We start from the raw sequence: 24767 nt of genomic DNA, 5'->3' as shown, positions 1-24767 counted from the left end.
AGCCAGGCCGCAAGACAGAAGCATTCTGCCTGATCGAAAAATACCGGTCCCTGATGGAGCAATCGATGAAGATGGCCCAACCGAAGTGGGCCGTCCACTGCTAGATGGAGTAGATCTGCGAACCAGGGGCAATGTGGCCATTCGGGAGCCACCAGAATGACAGGCCCCTGATGGAGCTCTATTCTCCGGATGACCTTGCCCACTAGAGGCCATGGGGGAAAAACAGAAGGTGGTGCAGCCAAGGGAGCACTAGAGCGTCTACTCCTTCCACCCCGCGCTCCCGCCTGCGGCTGAAGAATCATGATGCTTTGGTGTTGAGAGACGTGGCCATCAGGTCCAGGCGAGGTGGGCCCCAGCTATGAATGAGAAGTTGCATTGCTTCTTCGGAGAGAGACCACTCTCCGGGGTCCAATCGCTGACAACTCAGTCTGCCTGAATGTTGTCTACGCCCACAATGTGTGAAGCGGCCAGACGCGCTAGGTGCTTCTTCGCCCACACCATCAGGCATGCCGTCTCGAGCGATACGTGTCTGCTCCTCGTGCCTCCCTGTCTGTTGATATACGCTACGGTGGTCATGTTGTCTGAGAGGATCCTTACCGCCCAATTCCGCACCAGGGGTAGGAAGTGTATTAGGGTCAGGCGCACTGCTCTTGTTTCCAGCCGATTGATCGGCCAGGTCGCTTGTGCCTTCGTCCACTGCCCCTGCGCTGAGCTCCGGTCGCATACTGCCCCCCAGCCGGATAGGCTGGCATCGGTGGTGACCACCACCCAATCCGGTACCTCGAGAGAAATACCTTGGGCCAGAAGTCGCGGGTCCAACCACCAACTCAAGCTGTCCTTGGTGAACTGGGGGAGAGGGAGTACAAGCTGGTAGTCCTGCGAGACTGGTTTCCAGCGAGAGAGCAGAGCCGCTTGTAGAGGATGGAGGTGCGCAAATGCCCATGGAACGAGGTCGATCTTGGAGGCCATGGAGCCCAAGAGCTGTAGATAGTTCCAGGACGTGGGCGCTGGTAACACAGTAAAGCGTTTTATCTGCTCCCGGAGGGACTGGGTCTTGTCCGGGCGTACGAAGACCTTGCCCTGAAGCATATCGAAACGGGCTCCCAAAAAGTCCAAGTACTGCGAAGGGATGAGGGAGCTCTTGGCAAAGTTCACCACCAATCAGGGAACGGAGGAGTCTGACGACCCTGGTGACCGCCGACTGCCCGTGCGCAAAGGACTTCGCTCGAATAAGCCAGTCGTCCAGGTAGGGGTGAACTAGGATCCCCTCGCGTCTTAGGGCTGCCGCCACTACCACCATGATCTTTGTGAACGTCCACAGGGTGGTCGCCAACCCGAAGGGGAGAGCCTGGAACTGAAAGTGCTGATTCAAGATTTTGAAGCGAAGTAAACTCTGGTGGGCCTTGAGGATGGGGATGTGGAGATAGGCCTCTATCAGATCGAGAGAGGCGAGGAATTCCCCCTGATGTACTGCCGCAATCATGGAGCGCAGCATCTCCATGCGGAAATGGAGGACCCTTAGAGACTAGTTGACCTCCTTGAGATCCAGGATTGGGCGATAAGACCCGTCCATTTTGGGTACTACGAAGTAAATTGAATAATGGCCCAAGCCCACCTCTCCGAAGGGGACGGGAGAGATGGCCCCGAGGCTCTGAAGTCTGTCCAGGGTCTGTCGTACCGCCAGTCTCTTGTGGCTTGAACCGCAGGGAGAGAAGAGAAACCTGTCCCTTGGGAGGCGGGCAAACTTCAATGCGTAGCCGTTCCTTAAGATGTCTAGGACCCACTGGTCCGAGGTGATGTGGACCCACTCCTCGTAAAAGCGAGAGATTCATCCCCCGATCCGTGGGGTTGAGGAGTGGGTGAGCTTGGCATCATTGAGGGGATTTGGAGGAGGTCCCCTGACTCATCCCCTCCCGAGTGGGCCTGCGACCACGAAAGGAACGGGTCCAAGACTGGGATCTGGAAGAAGGCGTCCGGGGCCCCGCCTGTCTGTAACCACGGTAGCGACGCTGCACCCGGGACAGAGTTCTGGAGGGAGTAAAATACCTGAAGTTTCGCTGGCAATCCTCGGGCAACCGGTGGACCGCGTTCTCTCCCAGAGACTTGATGATCTGGTCGAGATCCTCACCGAAAAGGAACTTGTCCTTGAAAGAGAGGGAGCCCAGGCTGGATTTGGAAAAAGAATCCGCTGACCAATTGCGAAGCCATAGGAGACGCCTCGCCGACACCACCGAGACCATGAATCTCGCCAGGACATGGAACAAATCATACAAAGCATCCACTCCGTATGCTATGGCGGACTCTAGGCGGTCAGCCTGGGTCACTTCCTCGGGTTGGCAAGATTTGCGAGGTGGAGTAGCTGTTAGACTCAGCGGAGACTCGCCCTCTGCACGAGGGAGCTACAGATGGCAGCGCGCATCCCCAGGGCCGAGACCTCAAAGACTCTCTTGAGGTAAACTTCCAGCTTTCTATCCTGGAGGTCCCCGCAGAGCCGTGCCACCAGTAACCGGAATAGTGGTCCTCTTGGTAAACAGCCGACACTGCCGAGTCCACCTTTGGGTCCTTGAGCAACTCCAGGGAAGTCCTCCGGGAGGGGATAAAGCTTCTCCATGGCTCTTCCGACCTTCAGAGAGGATTCAGGAGTATCCCATTCCCTGGCCAATAGTTGCAGAAAGGTGGATGGGTGGGAAAGGCCCGGGACAGGGGGCGCAAACCGGCTAGGACAGGGTCCCCCATCTTGGTGGATGAAGCGACTACTGGAGCAGAGGGTCCCGGCGGGTCGGGCGGGGGATCAAGGTCCAACTCCTGAAGTATCTGAGGGATGAGATCCTCTAGCTTCCTCTCTCCTAAAGATGCGGAGGACTCACGGGTGCTTCTCCATCTAGCTGTGCCTCCGAGAGAGTGTCAACCGGATGAGCCAGGGGATCCCCCCCTGATCCGGGGAAAGAGCCCGCCCCTCCCATGCGAGGGTGGTGCAAAGTGGACCCTGGGGGCCCCATTGTGAGGTCCCTGGTGCCCCCCCCCCGGCTGTGTCCTGGGTCCCCTGTGAAGCATCCGCTAACCAGGGGGTCTTGCGGGAGGTGGTTCCGGAATGGGCGCCCTGGAGCCTCCAGGTGCTGCAGGTAGGCATTGTACATGAGCACAATGAACTCCGGGGAGGAAAAGTGGGGGACCCGGGGAAGGGGCAATCAAGGAGACATCCGGGGGGGCCCTGGGCACCGAAGGTAGTCACCGGCGTCAGGATCAGTGGGGGACTGTCACAGGGATCCTGCTCTTCCTCCCCTGATGGCTGCAAAACGCAATCCAGAGGATTCAAAATGGCCGCCGTTCCCGCTGAAAGTGGCGAAGGGGCTGGCCCACGCTGCCCGAGTTGCGCTGAAGCCCAGGCCAGGCCTGAACAGGAGATAGTAGACAGGTAGATACAGAAGCTGAAGCACTGAGAAAGCGAGATCAGAGGGCTGCAGAGATCAGAGCACATGCGTTCAAGCAACGTCCAGGTAACAGGCACAGGTCAGGACAGGTGGAATATAGGTAAACAGATATGAATTGACGACAAAGCACAAGGAGACCTGTTGCTAAGGTGCTGGCTGGTTGCAGAGAGTTTCCTTATACACACAGGTAGTGATAACATCACCAGCCAGTGACCCAGGAGTCCTGGATCCAAGGCCTATTTAAAGGCTAAGGAAGTATAGTGTTGGTACCCCTGGAAACAGCGCAGTGCCGAGAGCTATGTCAGAGGAGCCTGTGGTGCGAGAGTGCTGTAGGAGTGCCAGAAAGGTAGGGAACGTAATACTGGAAGACTACCTCCCCGTTGCTCATTCCCAGATAGAAGCAGTGGCAATCCTGACTGACAATTGTTAATGGGCCTGTCCATCAGAAATTAGTCCAAATCTTTTTTTAAACCCAATTGTATCATTAACCCTAACACAGCCTTTGGAAACAAATTCCACAGCTTAATTGTGTGTTTAGTGAAAAAAAATACTTTTCTTAAAATTTATTTTTTAACCTGCTACCAGCCCTAGTCCTAGTACAATTTGAAAGAGCAAACAACTGTCCCCTATCTGGCCGTTCCAGTCCACTCAAGATTTTCTAAACGTCTATCATGTCCCCTCTCAGTTGTCTCTTTTCCTAGCCGGAGAGCCCCCAGCCTGTGTAGCCTTTACTTACAGGGGAGCCAATTTGTCTCCTTTATCATTTTGGTTGTCCTTCTCTGCACCTTTTCTAGCTTCGTTATATCTTTTTTGAGATGTAGTGACCAGAACTCCACACCATGGCTCAAAACAGAGGCAATATGATAGCCTCAGTCGTATTCTCGATTTTTTTTCTAGTTCCTAATAGTTGCTTTTTGACTGCGGCCGCTCACTGAGATCCTTTTCCTGGGAGGTAACTCCTCTTACTGAGACCAGCATCTTGTACCTGGAGCTGGGATTAATTTCTTCTATGTGCATCACTCTGCAGTTGTCCACATGAGATTTCACCTGCCATCTGGATGCCCAGTTTCCCAGTCTGGCAATCTCCTTCTGCAATCCTTACAGCCTGCTCCTGTTTTAAGTTCTCTGAATAGCTATGTCATCACTTCACTCATTAGGAATATTTTAAACACCGGGCCCAGGACAGATCTCTGGGACCTTCCACTATTACTCTCTGACCATTCAGTCCTACTCTTTCTCCCTGCCTTTTTTAAACCAGTTACCAAGCCACAGTAAGCAATCCACTGCCGCCCTATCCTATGATTTTTTAATTTCCTGAGAAGCCTCTCATGAGGAACTCTGGATTTTCAGAATGGCATTTAACAAATGCACTATAATTGACTGGCTCACTCTTATCTGCATGCTTATTTACACCTTCAAAGAATTCTAACAGACTGCCAGCAGCATCCCTCCAGTGCCAGGATTCAGACTCCCAGCAGCAGCCCCCCTAGTGCCAGGATCTGAACTCTGTTCTCCCACGTACAGCTTCACCGATGCTCGGCTGGAGTTATTAGGAGAGATGCTGCTCTCCTTCCACACACACAATAAGCCCAAGAGCTCTCTGATGAAGTAGATAACAACTGAACCCTATTAACTCTAATTAATGGGGAGTTCCAAGGATCAATTTTGAAAGCATTTTTAAATTCCCAAGACCCTGTTGCTGAGCATCCAGTCATTACACAGCAGCTGTGGGGAAATACCAACGAGGCTTAAGGCCCCCAGGGCAATGCCCTGGCTGCGAAGAGAGTCCCCCCTCAGCCGAAAAAAGGGACTGCCTGTGTCTGAAGCGAGAGGTGGAAAACACGGCGCTCGTTCCCCCCTCACACACACACACATATATGCATTCAAGCACCCACATGCCTGGTAAGATTTCAGTACTCATTCCTGTCATGCTTCAGAGGTGCTGTCACTGCTAACTCCCAAGCTAGTCATTAGTGGCTGAAAAACGGAGAGGACTCGCCCATCACCACTTGCGAGAGACTGCAGGTTGCTCCATCCTGACTGCCCTTGTGTGCAGTAGGGATGTAAAATATTAAACGCTTAAAGACTAAACGGTGAGTATATTCTAATCTGCTCCCATGGCTGAGGCAGTCAGGGATACAGGGCAGGATCGGCTCAGTAGCAGCTCCCACACCATGGAATCATTTAGCTGCGGAGATTAGAAAGGAACAAAATTTATCTTTGATTCCATAATGTGGTAAAAGTCTGCTTGTTTCACTGAAGGAGCGTAGGGATGCCCGACTGTTGATGTAGGAGGCCAGTACCTCCCCGATTGCTTTTAGTGTTGGGTGGTTATGGTTAATGCATACCTTCATTGCTCAGTTATGTTGTTGCGTTGCTGGTTTCCATGGCTTTCAGTTTGGTATATTTTGTTAGCTTTGTAATTTGGGCAGCCTGTTTATAGCTGGGGATGCAGTTCAGAAATATTTAAAAAAAAAAAAAGTCTTACTGATACCTTAGTCATTTTAGTGTCTAATTATTTGCCGATGCAAGCTGGGTCGCTGCTGACTTCCAGGTTCCCCTTTCCCGGGGTTGCAGGAGTTCTCCGCGCCGGGGCAGACCAGGCCACTATTTGCCAGCTGACGGCGCACACAGGCACGTCGAGAGGAGGGAGAGGCTAGAGAGAGCTGGCCTGAGGCAACTCTTCCGGGTACATATCGTTTTAAACGCGTGACCATTTAAATTCTCCGCAGCGCAAACGGTTAACTTTTTAAATCATATTTATATTCTTAGGAGGTAGTTTAAAAAGGAATTACACGGGTAAATGTGGCATCCCATCACACCCACGTAAAGTGCACTTACACGCGAATATCCTATGGACAATTCAATGGCAAATATTGTAGCAATTTTCAACAGCCCACTTGCATGGGTAAAACCCAATATTAAGCATGTAAATGCTTTTTAAAATCAGGCCCTGTGTGTGCAGAGCATAGCCTTGAGAATACCAAAATCACTGGCTTCAAAGGCAAGAGAAACCATCTGTCTCACTTTGAGGCCCTCCCTATTTCCTGTCAGTGGGCCAGAGGTCCAATTTCTTACAGCTTTCCCCAATTAGATAAAGCAGTCTCGGTCCTCAATTAAACCTCACCTTTTGAGCCTTTAAATTATAAAATTTCTGTTTCCCCAAACACTCATTGTCTTGTCTAGACTGTAAGCTCCAAGGAGCAAAGACTCTCTCTTAGCTGTATCTGTATAACGTTGCATACATATAGTAAATAATGGCAGATAAAGACCTAAATGGTCCACCCAGTTGAGATTCATCTCCTTTGGACAGATACTCAAATTCTTGTATGCAACCTAACACCAACACCCTCCTCCACCACCCCCCCCCCCCCCCCCCCCCCCCCCCCCCCCCCCCCATATATGTCTTTTTCCTGATATCTCAACCCTTTTCCTATAACTGTCCTTCATCATCTGACCCAAGCATGCCCAAAATGTGGCATGATAGCCTTCACCACCTCCGTTGCAAGGCCATTTCATCTGGGTCTTACAAAACTAATTCCTAAGCCCTTTGTATGTGTACTAAGTTTTGTAATAACCTCCCAAGGTTGGTGAGGCTGCAGATCCCATTAACAAGCATTCCCCATCTCAGGTCTGATGCATCTGTTATGGTAATTTGGGAAGATGGTATGTGAAAAGGCACCAGTCAAATTACATTGGACTAGCCACCAGAACAACGAGTCCTTGAGCCGCTAAGTGATTTGAATGCTGTTTCAAAGATCTTGAGCGGCCAACGCTGCCTGGGTAGCAGGAAGAATGGTCACACCTTCTTGTGTTACCTAGAGTATTATCGGCAGCTGTATCATGAGCTCCTGGAGTGACGAGGCTCATAGTGTTAGTGTTGAAAGAGTGAGCAGCCTTCACTGCAGGGCTGCTTGGGAGCATGTATGGCAGTAGCCAGTATCTCCCTGCTCCCAGCTTCGTACATCAACAGGGATCGATTTCGAGGCTTCTTCACGTTTGCTCAGTTCATTGATACTGATTCCTTTGACGCTGGCTCAGGTGAAGCAGAATCTCTTGCTTTCACCAGGCAGGAGCAGCTAGATGATGACCTGTCTCCTTGACCCTTACTGGTGCTAGTCTTCAATGAAGGACAGTGCTGCCTCAATGTTACTGCACCGACAGCATCCTGTAAAGCTCTGGTGTTTTTCAATGTCTCTAATGCCAACAGACTTGACTTATTCTACAGGAAAAACTTATCCACAAGTTCTAAATGAGTCTGAAGGTCTCTGGAAGTCATTTTATGACGCGAGCTACAACCAGAGACGTTGCATCTGTTCTCCAGGCAAACCACCCAGACATGATGCGGACCAGTGATTGACACTGTGCAGCTGCACTGGAGGGTACTTGCTGAAGCCACTGGTCTTCGGTTTCTTTCGGGAAAAATTGCCACAGCAAAGCCAAAACATATTAATTGCAACAAAAATTTAAAAAGCAGACTAAGTTCTTGAGGTGAATAGGCCCAGGCCCAAAGGGAACTTGAAAAACGATGAAATAAACCTGAGGCATGGAAGACAGAAAAAAATGCAATAAAAAAAAAATGTTGATAGTTCCATGAAGCTGATAAAAAGACAACCGTTAGCTCTGGAGAAAAAAAACCAGTACTGAGAGGGGTTTCATGTGCACTCCCTGGTGCTAAAAGTCCTGCACATACTCTGTAGAGCATTCTAAAATGTTTGAGCTTGATAAAAAAGTTCTAAACCCAGGCTCCGTTGGCCGACATTATACTCGAGGACTCTCGTATCCTGCTTGTTCTCAAAGAAACAAACAGATCCTCACAAAATACAGAACACGTGATCACAAATTAGAAACAAAATTGTGCAGACAAAAACAAATGGAAACTGCAAGAAGCCAGACTCTTAATGCAATGTAACCCTGGAAAAAGAGAAATGCACTGTGCAAAATGCAAAGACATAAGAGATGCACCTTTTTCACAACTAACTGAAAAAAAAATCAAAGGACTTCCCAAAAAACACTGAGCAGGAAAATCTGTCTATTCATGAGGAAACAGAAGAAACAGCAAAATAGGTTGTATTCTGCTACCAGGCCTGAAATGTAATCTAAACCAGCAGCAACAGTGACCAGCCACAGACCCCTGCAATTATCCTCATTACCCTCCTTCCATTTTTCTTGACCCTGGCAGTTTCCTCCTACATTTCTGACCTTCTAGCTCAGTAAGAACCAGGACTGAGATCTGATGCCAGGAACCTCCATTCCCCTGCTTTATACTCCTCCCCACGTATTTTAATCCAGTCATTGCAGCTGGGGGTCCAAGCTCCAGGGCTCCTCCCAAAATCCTGCAAACATGGGCCTTAAATCTGGCACTAAGTGTCGCCACTGCGCAATACCAGTATTCCTCCTCCCCAGGGACTGTGAACTCCAGCATTCCCAGCCTTACATGATCTCAGGAACACAAGATCTGAGCTGGGAATTGAACCAAGATTTTGTTGCATGGCAATGCACAAAACTGCAACTGGGTCAACACTTACAAGAGAGCACCGTGCCCTGCCCATCCCAGAGACCACAAACAAGAGTGCCGTGCCTTGCCCATCCCAGAAAGACCACAAGCAATCCCAGAGAGACCACAAACAATAGGGCCATGCCCTGCCCATCCCAGAGAGACCACAAACAATAGGGCCATGCCCTGTCCATCCCAGAGAGACCACAAACACAAGCACAGAGGCCTGCCCATCCCAGAGAGACCACAAACAAGAGGGTTGTGCCCTGCCCATCCCAGACAGAGCACAAACACAAGCACTGAGTCCTGCCCATCCCAGAGAGACCACAAACACGAGCGCCGTGCCCTGCCCATCCCAGAGAGACCACAAGCAATCCCAGAGAGACCACAAGCAAGAGCGCATGCCCTGCCCATCCCAGAGAGACCACAAACACAAGCACAGAGGCCTGCCCATCCCAGAGAGACCACAGACACGAGCGCCGTGCCCTGCCCATCCCAGAGAGACCACAAACACGAGCGCCGTGCCCTGCCCACATAGCATACAAGAGGGTTCTGTGCCCTACCTTTCAATGATATCAGCAATATTGCAGCTAAACATCAAGAGACCTTCTGGCATCTGCAATGCAACTGGAAAAAAAGAGAGAAAGACAAAGAATGAGACCAGTGTTAATGTACACAGCGAGAACTCAGGAAATAATAAATGGGACTCCCGAAATGCAACCAGTCCCAAAAGCTCCTATTTCTGTCCCAGAGGCTCTAGGTTTCAGGTCCCAAATTATTGCTCCACACTTTATTTATTCTCTGTTGACAAGCAAGGCTGAATTAGCCATGACATGTGGGTGACATCATCTGATGTTGCCAGACTCAACTCTGAGCTCAGTAGAGCTTTTACTCCAACAAGCATGTGCAGAAGTTTCCACCAATGTGCTGCCTTGTGAGCCTCTCAGTCATTTTTAGTCCATGCTATTGCTCAGAAAAAATATCGCTCAGAAAAAAAAAAAAAAAAAAAAGAGAGGAAGAGGAAGATGCTTGGGCCCAAAAAGCCTACCATCAGTGGTTTTAAGGACTACATCTGTGAACATTAAGATGTTCATCATAGACAGACCTATACTACAAGTGTCTGGGCTCTACCATGATTCCACAAAATATTATGTTTGTAGCCAGATGTCACCCAGGACTCAGACATCAGAGCTCCAAGGCCATCAAAGCTCCTCATTATCCATGAGCTCCATGGTAAGTGTTGCGTCCGTCGCTGCTCAATGCCCTCACTCCGCCCTCTCTAACTCTGTGGCAACTCCCTCCGGGTCTGATGGATGGTTAGCAGCCGCGACGTCTTCATGTCGTCTCCTTCCTGCGTCCCCGGACCGGCACGACGCTGTGGATCCGCCATGTTCCTGATGACATAGGGCACGTGCGCTCCGATTAATGTACCAGCAAGGACACGAACCTCGGGGACGTCTCCCGGAGATGAAGTCATCCGCTTCCAATATATATAAGGTCTCAGTATTTGCTAACGAATCGAGTTAGCAAGGGGTTTCACTACCTAACCTACTCTGCCTCCTCGGACTTACCAGAGGTACCCGCTTCTCGGGGGCCTCGCTCTCTTTTCTTTATTTCAGATTGCCGACAGGAATCGATACTCGCTCCTCGAGGGCCCATGTTCCTGAAAACTCTGAAGATTCTCTACTGCCTGGAAGCTATCGCAGATACAGACAATTCTCAGCAACCCTGGGATCGTGGTTCCAGTATCTGAGGGACTTCAGCCCTGCCGGGCATATCAGCTCACTACTGCCACCTCTGGTGGTTCTACTAACCTGTCTAATAAAAGTAATACCTGTGTCTGTCTCCATACCCAAGCCTAGCCGGAGGTCCCTCTCAGGATATCCTCCTGGGGGCGCAGTCATCTGCCATCGGCCCAAGGATTCACTTATCTATGTTCCTCTACAGCTGAACGTCCTCTCCAAACACTCTGCTGGTAACAGCTTGCTACTCCTCCTCTATCAGGAGTCTTCAACAACAGATTCATATAGATTGCTACTCTACAGTCTAAATCCTAACAGACTGTTTTCTACTCCTTCCATAGGAGGCCAAAGCATAACAGATTGCTAACTCCTCCTTGCACAGGAGCAGTTCCACAACTAGCTTGCTAACTCCTTCCTCTCAGGAGTCTATACACAACAAGTTTGCTAACTCCATGCTCTACATAGAGCCGATTCATAACAGATTGTTAACTCCTCCTCCTCAGGAGTCAATCTACACGGATTGCTACCTCCTATCTGATTGCTCCACCCACCAGGCATCAGATACACAACAGATTGCTAACTCCCTAGCAGGTTTCGCAACAGTAAGTCAAGCAAGGACTCCTTGTCTAGAACTCCCTCCACTGTGGATACAACATCAGGGGTCAAGCAAGTCAGCAAAGCATCAGGCTTCGAACTCTTTGGCGCCATCAGAGCTTAAAAAGCAGGCGTAAGGTTCCTCAGTGCCACTGGCACAGGATCCCAAAACAGTGTCTAAGCAGAGACCTTCTACCTCTTCGGCGCCCAAGTATGAGGACTTGGCACCATTGACACATCCGAGACCATAGCACCACTGAAGCATCCAGCCCCAGAGAAAGAGATATGCTTGGTGCTGTCGATGCAGGGATGGGTCCATATAGAATACCCAGGGAATTCTGAGGTGGGCAGGACCAGAGGACGATTCATTGGAAGTCCCCTCAACTTTTTTTTTGCCAAGAAGATTGCTGTGCCTCCTTCCAATCTTTTTTATCCAGATTCCAGACCTACGGGAACTCCTTTGGTGGCACTGGGGAACAGCTTGCAGTCTAGGGCACTCAACATGGAAACCAGCAGTCATCTGCTCCATCTTATTCTTGGTGTCCGCGACAGGTCTGACCCAGGGGATCTAGGCCAGAGCTTTGTGGAAGCTGTGGAGAAGTCTCCCAGAGTGATGGTCTTATGCTGGCTTCTGAAGAAAATGCATCTTCACCAATACCGGCCCAAAAACATCAGTCTGCAGACCGGATGGTAGAGTTGCTCAATAATTTATTTACCTCCTTAGCAGCCAGTGATAAGGAGGACATCCTACATCCTATCTGGTTTCAAATGGGCAGGGCCTTAGCTCAATGGGGAGTCCCAGCCACTTCTAACTCAGTGCAACAGCTACCTATTCTTGGGGTTAGCCCTCAAGCACTGGTTCCATCACTAGCGTAGGAAGAGTCCCTCCAGCTATCAGAGTTAACGGTTCCCATTGCTCACTAGCGTTCATGTCTCCAAACCCTTCAAGGTTTCCGTCCCGATTGCCTTTAACTTCGTTCGGTTCTTGGGTGAGTGCCTCTTACTGGATTCAGAATAGGGTTCTATGGGCATCCCTTCCAACTCCCGTCCAGATCCATCAGAGCATTCATCTCCACTGGAAGACCTCTCCTTCTCTCAGTTTCTAGATAAGCTGGAAAAGGGCATTGGTATCCATGTGTGGTGAAATAAAGACCCTTGCAAGATGTTGTTCAATATCCTCTATGTTTTGGGAAACTCCATCTGAGCTAGCAGCCTTTCCAATCCACAAAAATCTCCAAGATCTGCAAACCAGAATGTGGGAAAATTCAGCTACTTGCCCACTGGTTGCAAAGAAACCTGGATCTTAAGCATAGGGTAGAGCAGGCACCAAGTTTTGGGGTGATGCAACTTTCTCACCAGTCAGTAGTAGTGGGGTCTGCACCGAAAAAAAGAGAAAAAAAATAAGAATTTTCTCTAATACTCCTTCCGGTAAGGACCTGAGACTTCTTGACTCGTTTGGAAAGAAGTTCCTCCAGAGCTCAATACTACCTATATGGTGCTATATTTGCATGACTACATCAAACAAGATGAGACCCATCATGGTTTCTTTGGGTAAGGAGTACAGTCTTCTTGGACAGAAGAATGCAAACACCTCATTTGTTCTGTCTATGAAGCTTTTGATTCAGTGTCTAGGAGTCAGCTGCTAATATTGAAGCCAATATGTAATCCAGTATTTTATGTTTAATATTGTACGTTTGCTATTATTGAAGATTATGTATTGTATGTTGGTACAAATTTGGATTGTTTTATTTATGTACTCAATGGTTTTGCGTAATGGATAGAGGGTGTGTGAGCCCTTAGCACTGCAGTGTAGTTGACGCAGTCTCAAGGGCGAACCCCCGAGGCCTATGGACTTGATAACGGGCCAGACTGGAGCATCACCTACACCAGCCACCTCCGCCTTGGGCTGAGACCTTGGGTTCTGGCAGCCAGCAGGACTTAGGTGGGGTCCTGGGGCAGAGCACATGGCTAGAGTCCAGAGACAAATCAGAGTCAGAGTAGGCAGCAAGCTTAAACAGAGTTAGAGACCGGCTGAAGTTGGGACAAGCAGCGGGCAGTCGTAGTTAGATCCAGGCAGAAGGTCAAGATCTGGAGTGGAAATCTGAGGGAGAACAAGGAAGGCAGGCTGGAGGACAATGCTGAAGACAAGGCAAGGCTGGACAAGGCTGGGCTAGAAGAGGCACAGAAACGCTGGCAACATATACTGAAAGGACTGCAGGAGACCGTTTGCTGAAAGAGGCGAGTGAGCCGGAGAGCCCTTATATAGGGCTAAGATTGCCGACATCATCCATAGGTGCCGCGGCCTTTTCCCAACACAGGCTCTTTAAAGGAGATGATGTTGGGAGCAAGTGTCCATCTGCATATATGTGAGGTTCGGCGGTGTTCTGCTGCGGGAGTGAGGCCTAGCTGCTGCAGCATCAGGGGTGAGTGCAGAGGTCTGCGGGGACGTCGAACAGGCTGCCAAACCTAACATTTTGTTTATATTGTACACCACTTTGTTCCCTAATGGGAGAAGCAATTAAATTTGGAAATAAAAATAAATAAAAGGATTGACATGGTTGCAGGGCAGCAGCAACCTGCAAGAGGACATCCATGACAAGCTGGAAAAGTTTAAGAAATAATCCCTTTGGAGACAAGGTCATGGATACCATGGCACAGATTAAAGAACAGCATGTGGTGTTTCAATCCTTATTGACTGCCATCAACCAATCACCTGCTCAAAGACATCCAATCTTTCCGCATAAGAGGGCGTACGTCTGGTGACTCTACTTCCATGCACACCAGCATTATAGAGCTCTTTCTGAGCTGCCACAATAGCAACTTCTGGCCAGAGGACACCTATGTGAACGGCATCAGCCAGACACATCCCAGCAGCCTCAAGCAAAGGCAGACCCTAGTTTTTGACAGAAATAGAACCTCACTCCCCGCCTCCTCCAATGGTGGGGGGGGGGGGTGGGAATTCATCTGTTCCTCTCAAAGGAATAAATCGCCAGAGACCACCGGGTGCTCAAGATTCTGGAATGTGGATACCACCTGCATTTCTCCCATCTGCCAGTGCAACACCGCTGTTTGGCCTTTAATTTAGATCAGTCTCACTTGGCCCAGCTATGTCTCGAGGTGGACACACTACTTTATCAACAGGTGACAGAACAAGTCCTTCTTATGGAGCATGCCAATGGTTTTTACTCCCGATTTTACCTTATCCCCAAGAAAATGAGGGGTTTCAAACCCATCCTGGATGGATTTACAAAAACCGAACAAACATCCTAAAAGGGAGAAACCGGGATGTGCACTCTGGACCTGAAGGATGCATATGCCCATGTCTCCATACAATCATTCCTCTGGCAATACCTTAGATTCACAGTGGAAGGACATCACTGCCAACATAGAGTTCTACCGTTTGGTCTGTCGGCAGTTCCAAGAGTTTCCTGACGTGCTTGGCAGTAATGGTGGCACGCCTTCTTTTCAGGTCGTATCCGGTTTTTTTCCTACATGGAAGGCTAGTTACCGACAGGTCCCTCCCAAACAGGAAAGGAATACCACAGATCAGTCCAGAATCCTGGGTTTTGCCTCCCTGCCAGCAGATGGAGACAAAGTTTCACTGACACTGGCATATAACCTGGTGTGTCACCTGCAGTCCCTCAGTATTGACCGGTACACAAGCCAAGATTCATCCCATAACAATGCTAATGAAATAGAAAACAACCTCCCACAATGAGCAGGAGAAAACCAGGGAAACAAACCTGAAATCCTGAGCAGCTCTGCAGCCTATATACAATAGAAATATGACAGAAATACAAGCAGACTCTCCTCCTCAAGCATGGTGGGACTCTGCCCTGATCTGTGGTATTCCAGGAACAAAAATTAACAGGTCTAAGAACCAAATTTTCCTTTCCTGTTTATACCCATATCAGTCCAGACTCCTGGGATGTACCCAACCTTCGCTAATTAGGGTGGGACTGCGAGAGTCCCACTCTAAGAACACTCTCACCAAAGCCCATGGCCTCTGGGGCCTGAACGTCCAAACAATAATGTCTGAGGAAAGTGTGCAACGACTTCCAAGTAGCCGCCTGACAAATTTCTTGCAGCAACACCCGCTGTCACTCAGCCCAACAAATCTCCTGCGACCAAACCGAGTGAGCCCTCAATCCCACTGGGATAGGACACCCCTTACAGATATAAGCCAAGTTTACTGTCTCCTTCAACCACCTGGCTATCGTGGGCTTTGAGGCCTTCTGCCCCTTCTTAGGCCCCACTCCATAGCACAAAGAGATGGTCAGACACCCTGAAGCTATTGGTGACCTTGGGGTAAAGCAACAAATCCCATGTCACATCCAGACACCACAGGTCCCTAGCGTGTGGCGTTGACATGTCCAAATCTGAGAAAGCCAGGAGCTCTCCCGTCTGACTTACATGGAACGCAGACACAACCTTCGAGAGAAAGGAGATCCCGGAATCAGAGATCTTCAGAAAAGGCTCCCTACGTGACAATGCCTGTAGTTCTGAAATTCTTCTGGCCGAACAAATTGCTACCAGAAAAAACATCTTCAAAGTGAGATCCTTCACGTTTGCCCTCCTTGGAGGCTCAAAAGGAGCTAAACACATTCCTTTTAAAAACTAAGATTCCATGAAGGGACATATTTTCTGCACTGAAGGATGCAGATATTTTGCACCCCCCCCCCCCAAGAAGGCAAACCACATTGGGGTCAGCAGCCAAAGGCATTCCATGTAACTTATCACAAAGACTGCCCACAGCTGCAACCTTCACCAATCCTTTCTGCAAAAAGATTAAGATGTGAGCTATCAAGGCCTAAGTAGTTCTTATTCCCCGACCTGAACACCAGGACTTGAAGTCTCTCCAGATTCTCACATACAACAAGGCAGTGGAAGTCTTCCTAGCCTACAACAAAGTAGAAATGACATCCTCTGGATGTCCTTTCTTTCTCAAATGCTTCCTCTCGAAAGCCAAGCCGCAAAACAAAAGCGATCTGCCTGAATCGAACATATTGGACCCTAATGAAGAAGGTACAGCAAATGAGCGAGCCACAGCAGACCATCTACCGCCAGGTTGATTAGATCCGCAAACCACTGCTGTCGTGGCCACTCCGGTGCTACCAGGATCACTTTTCCAAGATGACTTTCTATCCACCTTATTACTTTTCCCCACCAGCGACTGGTGGGGGGAATACATAAAGAAGAATCCCTCTGGGCCAAGGTAGGACTAGGGCATCAACCCCTTCTGCCCTCATTTCCAAATGATTGATAGACCAGAACGCCTCTTCCTTGGTCCATTGATCCTGGGCTGACTGACTCTGGCATACTGCCCCCCAGTTGGAAAGACTGGCATCGGCGGTAACTACCACCCAGTCCAGAACCTCCAAGTCCACTCCGTGCCTTAGATGATCCTGACCATGCCACCATGAAAGACTGGACCTGGCAAGCTCCTTGAGTGACAGCGGAAGATGAAACCGTTCCGACAAAGGATCCCAATGGGAAAGAAGAGACCTTTCCAGAGGCCTCATGTGCACAAGGGCCCAAGGAACTAGCTCCAATGTCAAGGCCATAGAGCCCAACATTTGAAGGTAGTCCCAGACTCTGGACACCATCATATCCAACAGTCTGTGTACCTGCTTCTGCAGCTTGAGAATGCGACCCTTGGTAAGAAAAACATTTCCTAACCTGGTGTTGAAGCACGCTCCCAAAAACTCCAGAACCTGAGACAAGGTGAGCTGACTTTTCGTCAGATTTGCCACCCAGCCTAGAGACCTCAACTGCTGCAAGACTTGAAACACCACTTGACTGCAAAGGGCTTCCAACTTCACCTGAATGAGCCAGTTGTTCAGATATGGATGAACCAAAATGCCCTTCTTCCTGAGCGCCACTGCCACAACTATCATCACTTTTGGTAAACATACAGTGGAGCCGTTGCCAGATCGAAAGGCAGGGCACAAAACTAAAAATGCCTCCAGAGGATTATGAACTGCAGAAACCATTGGTGATCTGGGCAGACTGCTATGTGCAGGTATGTCTCGGTCAAGTCCAGCGAAGCCGAAAGCTCTCCTTTGTGCACTGCTACAATGACTTTGTGCAGAGTTTCCATGTGAAAAACTCCATTTTGCTCCCTTCTTCCAAGTGAGTCCGGATTCACTCCAGATGCTTTTCCACTCAAATGGGATGCCAATCTACTGTATGCATTTATACTGCTGCCATTAGTAGCCAGGACAATTCAAAACTTTATACAGAATCAAGCAGAAATGATCCTCATTGCTCCAACATGACTCAGACAAGTATAGTTCTCCTACCTAGTTCAAATCTCTGTTTATCCTCCAATTCAATTGGGTATCTCACCATCGAGCCTCACCCAGGACGGCTCTATCATCCCAATCTAGCTCATCTCAACCTAATAGCATTGAAATTGAGCGCTCAATCTCTCCTTGGGCCCTATCCAAGGAGCTGAAGAATATCTCAATTTCCACAAGAAAACAGTCAACCAGAAAGTCATAACTTTTTAAATGGAAGAAATTCTTCACTTGGTGTTGGTCAACATCTCTAGATCTCTCAGCTTGCCGCCCTAAGGATCTTCTTCAACACCTGTTTTCCCTGTCTTGGTCAGGACTTTTCACTTTTTCTATGAAGGTGTACACCTAAGTACCATTGTGGCTTACCACCTGCACATGGACAGAAAACCGATCAGCATTCATCTTCTAATTTCCAAGTTCATGAAGGGATTATGGCATATGAAACTCCCAGTCCCAAAGCTTGCAGTGTCATGGGATCTCAATGTCGTCTTCGTACAGTTTATGAAACATCCATTTGAACACTGGACTCTATTCTGCTGAAGCTCCTCACCTGGAAAGTAGTATTCTTCATGGCAATCACTTCAGTGAGAAGGTTCAATTAGTTACAGATCCTGTCTTTACTCTCCCTATCTAGTTTTTTCACAACAGAGTGGTGCTGCATACACAACTGAAATTTCCATCAAAAGTCGTCTGTGCTTTCCTCATCAAATCAGGCCATTTTCTTGCCGACTTTTACCCAAGACCGCATACACACAGGGACGAGAAAGCCCTTCATTCATTGGGCTTAAGAGGGCCAGAGCTTACTACTTGCAAAGAACTAAACCACACTGGCAATCGTACCAACAATTTGTCTCTTATGATTCCCAACAGGATGGGAGAGACAGTGGCTATAAATGGAACCTGGTGAATTGGCTGGCGGATTGCAATGCACTCTACTATGCACTATCTGGCCTCCAGAATACAGGCCCAGTCAAAGCCCATCAAGTGAGGGCCATGGCTACTTCTGTTGCTCATCTGAAACCCATCCCCATCAAAGACATCTGCAAAGCTGCAATTTGGTCTGTGCACACCTTCACACCCCATTACTGTCTGGACAGACTTTCAGAAAGGGAAAGCAACTCTGGACAAGCATTTTTGCATAATCTGTTCACCTAGTAGTCTACTGTCCACAGGGAAGCCAGGTTGCTTTGTCATTAAGTGCTCTGCTACGCAACCGCAGTTTGGGCCTTCCCACATGTCATGGCTAAAGTCATCCTGCTGTCTACAGAGAACCCTATTTACGGTAAGAAAATTTGCTTTTTGGGGATTTATTTTGGCCTCATACTTTCCCCTTTCTTCTTTTAAACTTCCAGCTCAACAGAAACAGAGGCAGAATCCAGCTCCATGAGTTTTCATCTACAGCAACTCGGGAATTTCTTTCTTATTTTATATCCCTCCAACCTCAATTAGCCCAGTCATTAGAGCAACAGTCCTAAGCCATGTACCACAGACACCAGCTCCCTCTGGATTATGGAAAAATGAACCCAGAGTCCAACTGGTAGTAGGTGTTGCTGTTCAGCAAGGACTAACTGTCTCTACCCAAGGGCATTCCAAGGATGGCCAACCTGGGGCATGGAAGACCTGAGCTGTGAATGGAGTTCAAGACTTCCACGTATCAGCATACAATACTGCCACGGTTAAAGACCTCCACGTGCCAGCATAAAGTACTGCCACAGATAAAGACCTCCACGTGCCAGCATACAGTACTGCCACAGATAAAGACCTCCACGTGCCAGCATACAGTACTGCCACAGATAAAGACCTCCACGTGCCAGCATACAGTACTGCCACGGTTAAAGGGAAGCCATCCTTAAGCCTCATGCTACAAAAGTCACACTAGTTCTTTAAAGTAAATTCTGAAATTGATAAACACTTAAGAACGTGCCATACTGGGTCAGATCAAGGGTCCATCAAGCCCAGCATCCTGTTTCCAACAGTGGCCAATCCAGGCCATAAGAACCTGGCAAGTACCCAAAAACTAAGTCAACTTAATTAATAGTAGGTAATGGACTTCTCCTCCAAGAACGTATCCAATCCTTTTTTAAACACAGCTATACTAACTGCACTAATCACATCTTCTGGCAACAAATTCCAGAGTTTAATTGTGCGTTGAGTGAAAAAGAGCTTTCTCAGATTAGTTTTAAATGTGCCACATGCTAACTTCATGGAGTGCCCCCTAGTCTTTCTACTATCCGAAAGAGTAAATAACCGATTCACATCTACCCGTTCTAGACCTCTCATGATTTTAAACACCTCTATCATATCCCCCCTCAGCCATCTCTTCTCCAAGCTGAAAAGTCCTAACCTCTTTAGTCTTTCCTCATAGGGGAGCTGTTCCATTCCCTTTATCATTTTGGTAGCCCTTCTCTGTACCTTCTCCATCGCAATTATATCTTTTTTTGAGATGCGGCGACCAGAATTGTACACAGTATTCAAGGTGCGGTCTCACCATGGAGCGATACAGAGGCATCTGTGCTTCCAACATAGTATTTTTAAGCAATATCCACTCCTCATTGTCTCCTTTTTTTTATAGTTATTTATTTATTATTTTAATATACCGACATGTGATCTGAGATATCACATCGGTTTACATTCAAGTACTGTAGCTTTTACATCTAGCTTAAGTTTTAAAATTCTTTACTCTCTGGCAATTACTGAAACCCCTCTGCCAAGCACAGTCTTTGTTTAAACATCCTCCACCAAGCTGGACAACATCTGGGACTCTGGTGCAAGGGGATGCAGGTCCCCAGAATACAGCATAAGAGCACAGGGCTCCAGGATCATTCTAATATCACACACATGGGCTGTTTACCAGTGTCTCATTATCACATCCCGCATATTAGGAATGGGAAGCAGCTTTGCTTAATCAGATACAATCTGTTACTGACTATTTATACTGACTGTAAGACATAACACTCTGTATCTAAACAAAAGGTTTACAGCACAAAACCTACAACCTTCATACTGGGATATTCCAACCACTGCAGGAGTCCTTACCTCTCATTCTGCCCATTCTTCCCCCCCCCCCCCCCCCCATGGGTTTTAACCCTTCATGCTCTGGATGTGCCTTATCCCCCAGCCCATTCCCTGTGAGTGTGTCCTTACCCCTCACCCTGCCCCCTGCAGATGTCCTTACCCCGCTTAGCCCCTGTCTGCTTAATGCGCCAGATGGTTTTGTATATCTCAAAGTTGTAGTTGGTGGGTAGAGCCCCCACAGCCTCCTGTAGCTGCCGATTGTCCAGAATTTCTTGGGGGATGTGGCTGACAGCGCGTCGTCTGGGTCTTCCGGCTGTACAGGGAGAGAGAGTTCATTAAAAAGGAGGGGATGGAGGGCAGAGAGGAATATGCAACGGCAAAAACAGATACACAGCAAGGAGAGCAAACGGCTGGCAACAAACTCAAATGCTGCGATACAGGCTTTGATAGCTCCTGCCACATCATTCAGTGCCCTGGAGCTGACCACCACTATAGTGGTGAGGGGGCATACTTCAGAATGTGACAGGATGGGCAGCATAGGGTGCAATAAGGAGGGCATTACATGATACGGTGAATTGGGATTGTTGGTGAGGGGCAGAATGCATCTTCCCTCTCTTCCTGAATCCTACTTTCTAATTATGCACAATCCATCCCACATCCCAGTCACGAAAACTAAAGAAATATTTGCAACAGCAGAGTTTCCTAATTCCACCTACCTCCCCGAAGTCAAAAGCTGCCTGCTGCTTTGTGGGAGACTGGGTTCAGTATCCAGATCCTTGTAACGACTGGGGATGGGGAAGCTGTGGGGGTAGTGTAAGAATTCTGGGGTATTTGGGGAAGTTAGAGTGAAGTTTCACAATGCAAGGGTGAGATTTCTCCTGCTAAATCCAGCTCAGAGTGTGATGCCCACAGTGAAGCAGGTGCTCAAGTTTCTGGACAGAAGCACCAAAGAGAGCTCCTGGCAGCAGGCAAGTTCATGCCAGAAAGCAAGTGGGAGCAATGCAAACCTGCCCTTCTAGATGAAGATGACTGGCCATCTCTGCAAGCAGCAGCTGAGGAACGCAAGTGCTTCACGAGCAGGAAGAGGCATGCGCAAAATGTTTCAGCCCTGGTGCTGACAGAGAAGACAGGTTCATCCCACCATGAAGACGCAGAATGGGCACAGGATTTGAGTTTGCTTGCCGGATTATGTGGCGTAATCTGGGTCAAGGTCGCCCTTCATTTTACAGTCTGTATGGACGAGCACTTCTTTCCCTTCCTGCTCCCAGTCTTTCCTCAGAGTGTCTAGGAACATAAAGTCTTGTACACAGAAGGTTGTAGTCAAAATTGCCTTCATTATAGGATCCAAAAAACAGGGGAGGGGGAATATTTTGAAAAGAAATTTGCAGATACAGACATGATGATCTCACTTGGATTTGTAGTGTAGGAGGGAGTGTGCCTCAGTTTAGAGCCGAGTCATCAAACGGCAAACCAGACAAGTTTTCAGGATAACACAAATGAATATGCATTGCATAAATTTGCCTACAACTCATACATATTCATTAGGCCTATCCTGACTGATTTGCAGCTCCAGGACTGCAGTTTGACACCCCTGCCACAAAGAGCATTAAATCATTTTTCCCCTAAAGACTTGTATAAGGGGATGCTTTGTAGAGTATCTTTGAAAAGATTGCCAAGAAGGAGGATTACAGTTCGATTTTAGGAACAGAATACAGTGGGAGGGAAGTGTGGAGGTAATGATACTTTACAGCTCAGGGTGAAAGGCCAGAGGAGGGAGGCTCTGAATGGTTGAAAGGATTTGGGGGAACTGCCTCAGGAGCAGTATTTTTGTCCTTAAGTGATTATCTTTGAAGTGCATTGAGAATGAGCTAAAGAATTCTGAATTTTACGGAGCTATTGGAGGGTGAATAAAAATACAAAAGCTGAGAGCACTCGTTTGGGAAACGGAGGTCAATTTTCAAATATATCTGTTTACGCAAGCTAGACAGATTAGACTTATTCCGGATATTCAGCAGCATGATTATGTTGCCCATGTTTAAATTATAACCTGGATATATCAGGTTATGGCCTTAGTACTTTTAGAGATCTGGCACAGCCACCCTTGGGGAGGATGGGAATTTGCTCAGGCCCTACACCAGACACTAATTTTTTCTCAGATTGAGGCAGAGCTCCACAGCCTCCTAATGTCAGCCCTGGATGTCAGATAGGGACGGTTTGAAGAACTAATTGAGTTTGAGGCTCTATTCTTCTATTTCCAAAAATCCTAATGTGCATCAGAATTTGGGTAAAATTCAAGATAAATATCAAAGGTGTATGGAATGTGGGTAAAGCTTATAAGAGACAATCTCTAGCTCATGCAGCCAGGAGGAACAGAATAAGGAAAAATGCTTAGGGCTGAAAAGGGTAGAACCTCTTTCGGATCCCTAAGGTGTGGCCTCATAGAAAGGCTTGGCATTGAGGAGTGTGGAACATATCTGTGGCACAGTAGCACCATGTAAGATTCCTGCAATGCTCGTTTCCTGTGTCTGTAGAAGAGAGGGGGCAATTTATTAAGCTGCGCTAGAGACTTACCCTGTGTAACCAGAGCTGGTGCTTCCATTAAGCAAATTAGGTGGTCACATCAAGCACCAAGTTTTTAGGGTGGCAAAATCCTGCCAGCATGAGCGGTGCTGTGCCAGAGTAAATGCCATCAAAGGAAGCACTGTGCCAAGGGCACTGCTGCCAGTAGAAGAGAGTGCTAAGCCAGGGACACTGCCACCAACAGGAGGCAGCACTGTGGCAGAGGCATTGCCACCAGTAGGCGGGAGCGCTGTACCGGAGGCACTGCTGCCAGTAGGGAGGAGCGCTGTGCTGGAGGCACTGCCGCCACTAGGAGGGAGAGCTGTGTCGGAGGCATTGCCGCCACTAGGAGGGAGCGCTGTGCTGGTAGGAGGCTGCGCTATGCCGAAAAGCATTGTTGCCAGTAGGAGGGAGTGCTATGCTGGAGCTGCTGCAAATAGTTATGCTGGGAGCGGGAGGAATGACCGAAAGTTTGCCTAGGATGCCAAATATTCTTGCACCAGCCCTGAGCGTAACCAGAAATAGTACGTGGTTTATGAAATGCGCGACAGGTGCCCCCTAAAAAACCCAAAAGGGTGCAAGGTGGGAACATGCATGCAAACCTCTCATTCCCATTAATCCTATGCTAGTGCAATAACGCGCGTGGCCAGCAAGCTCCCAGGCGCGCTATCTGAAAGGAGCGGCGGGGCTAAGCTTCAGCCAAACTCCGCCCCCTCCCTTGAGATGGCTAAAGTAATAATTAGAAAGTTTTACAAGTTTATTTTCCCCCAGACCCAGGCCCCTCCCTAACTAGTCCCGGTGGTCCAATGAGGCCCGGAGCGCCATTTTCAAAGCAGTGCAGGCCGGCCCAGGCCACTCCTGAGCCCCGGAGCCTCCCACCTGCTGCTGCTGGAACCGGAGTCATTTTCCTTTCGTCCCGCCGGGTCGGAACCGCGGCCACCACCTCCGAGCCGAGCTCTCCTTCCGGGGCTTTCGGTACCGCCGCCATCACCATCCGATCCAGGTGGCCGGGAAGGCAACTCTAATGGAGCCCCGAGCAAGAGGAAGAGCAGGCCGGAGCAATCGAGCTCAGAACTGAGCTCCAAGAAACCATCAAATCCAGCCAGAAGTTGAGGGCATTTGCACGGGGGTCGCGTCGCCGCCTCATCCACCTCAAATTTAACAGTCTCTCCCAGTCCTGGTGCTGCCCCATTTAGCGTAGGGAAAGCAGAACTACAACTCCCTGCATTCAATGGGGCCCAGCGTCACAGGAGGGAGGTCACAGGGGCTCTAGTGATCGTCTGATAATCTCACGTTGCTGAAATAGGGACTACCTCAAGTGGCCTCGCAGGGGGCAGGGCCGTGCACAGTGTAGGCGTGGTAGAATAGTGACCAAAACTATCATAAAGGCAATAAACATGTACGTTAGAAAATAAGAAAAGTAAATAAAATGGTCTCAGGATGGTTTTCAGAAGAGGTGGATGAAAAGGTAAGGGCAAAATGGTTCACATTCAAAAGCTGCAAGTGACGTCAGGGAGAGAGAGTTTCCAGGTGAGCAGACACACTTTCTAAGATAGTTAATTTCTGATTTATATTCCACTGTTCATGTCTGCTCAGATAGTTCAGCACAGATTATATTCAGCTACTGCAG

General features: G+C 48.6%; 1 protein-coding gene across 3 annotated transcripts in view; it reads right to left on the bottom strand.

The window, feature by feature from the left end:
* DPH1 (diphthamide biosynthesis 1) overlaps window positions 1-24290 on the bottom strand; it is a 191269-nt gene extending 166979 nt beyond the window's left edge. For 2 of the 3 annotated variants that reach the window (XR_003858152.1, XM_029612021.1), the window contains exons 1-3: window positions 24017-24289; window positions 20739-20891; window positions 9492-9555 (exon numbers count right to left, since the gene is read on the bottom strand). Coding sequence is in view for 1 of the 3 variants with exons in the window: in XM_029612021.1 (XP_029467881.1) it covers window positions 9492-9555; window positions 20739-20891; window positions 24017-24131 (332 nt within the window). In the remaining 2 variants the exon portion in view is untranslated. Of the gene's footprint in view, window positions 1-9491; window positions 9556-20738; window positions 20892-24016 lie in introns of all 3 variants that reach the window. The other variant, XR_003858153.1, reaches the window with a different exon arrangement.
* Between the last annotated feature and the right edge of the window lie 477 nt (window positions 24291-24767).

This window comes from Rhinatrema bivittatum, chromosome 8 (genome assembly GCF_901001135.1).
Source record: "Rhinatrema bivittatum chromosome 8, aRhiBiv1.1, whole genome shotgun sequence".
NCBI classification, from domain to species: Eukaryota; Metazoa; Chordata; class Amphibia; order Gymnophiona; family Rhinatrematidae; genus Rhinatrema; species Rhinatrema bivittatum.
Note: the sequence above shows the minus strand (reverse complement) of the source record. Positions and strands in the feature narration are given on the sequence as shown.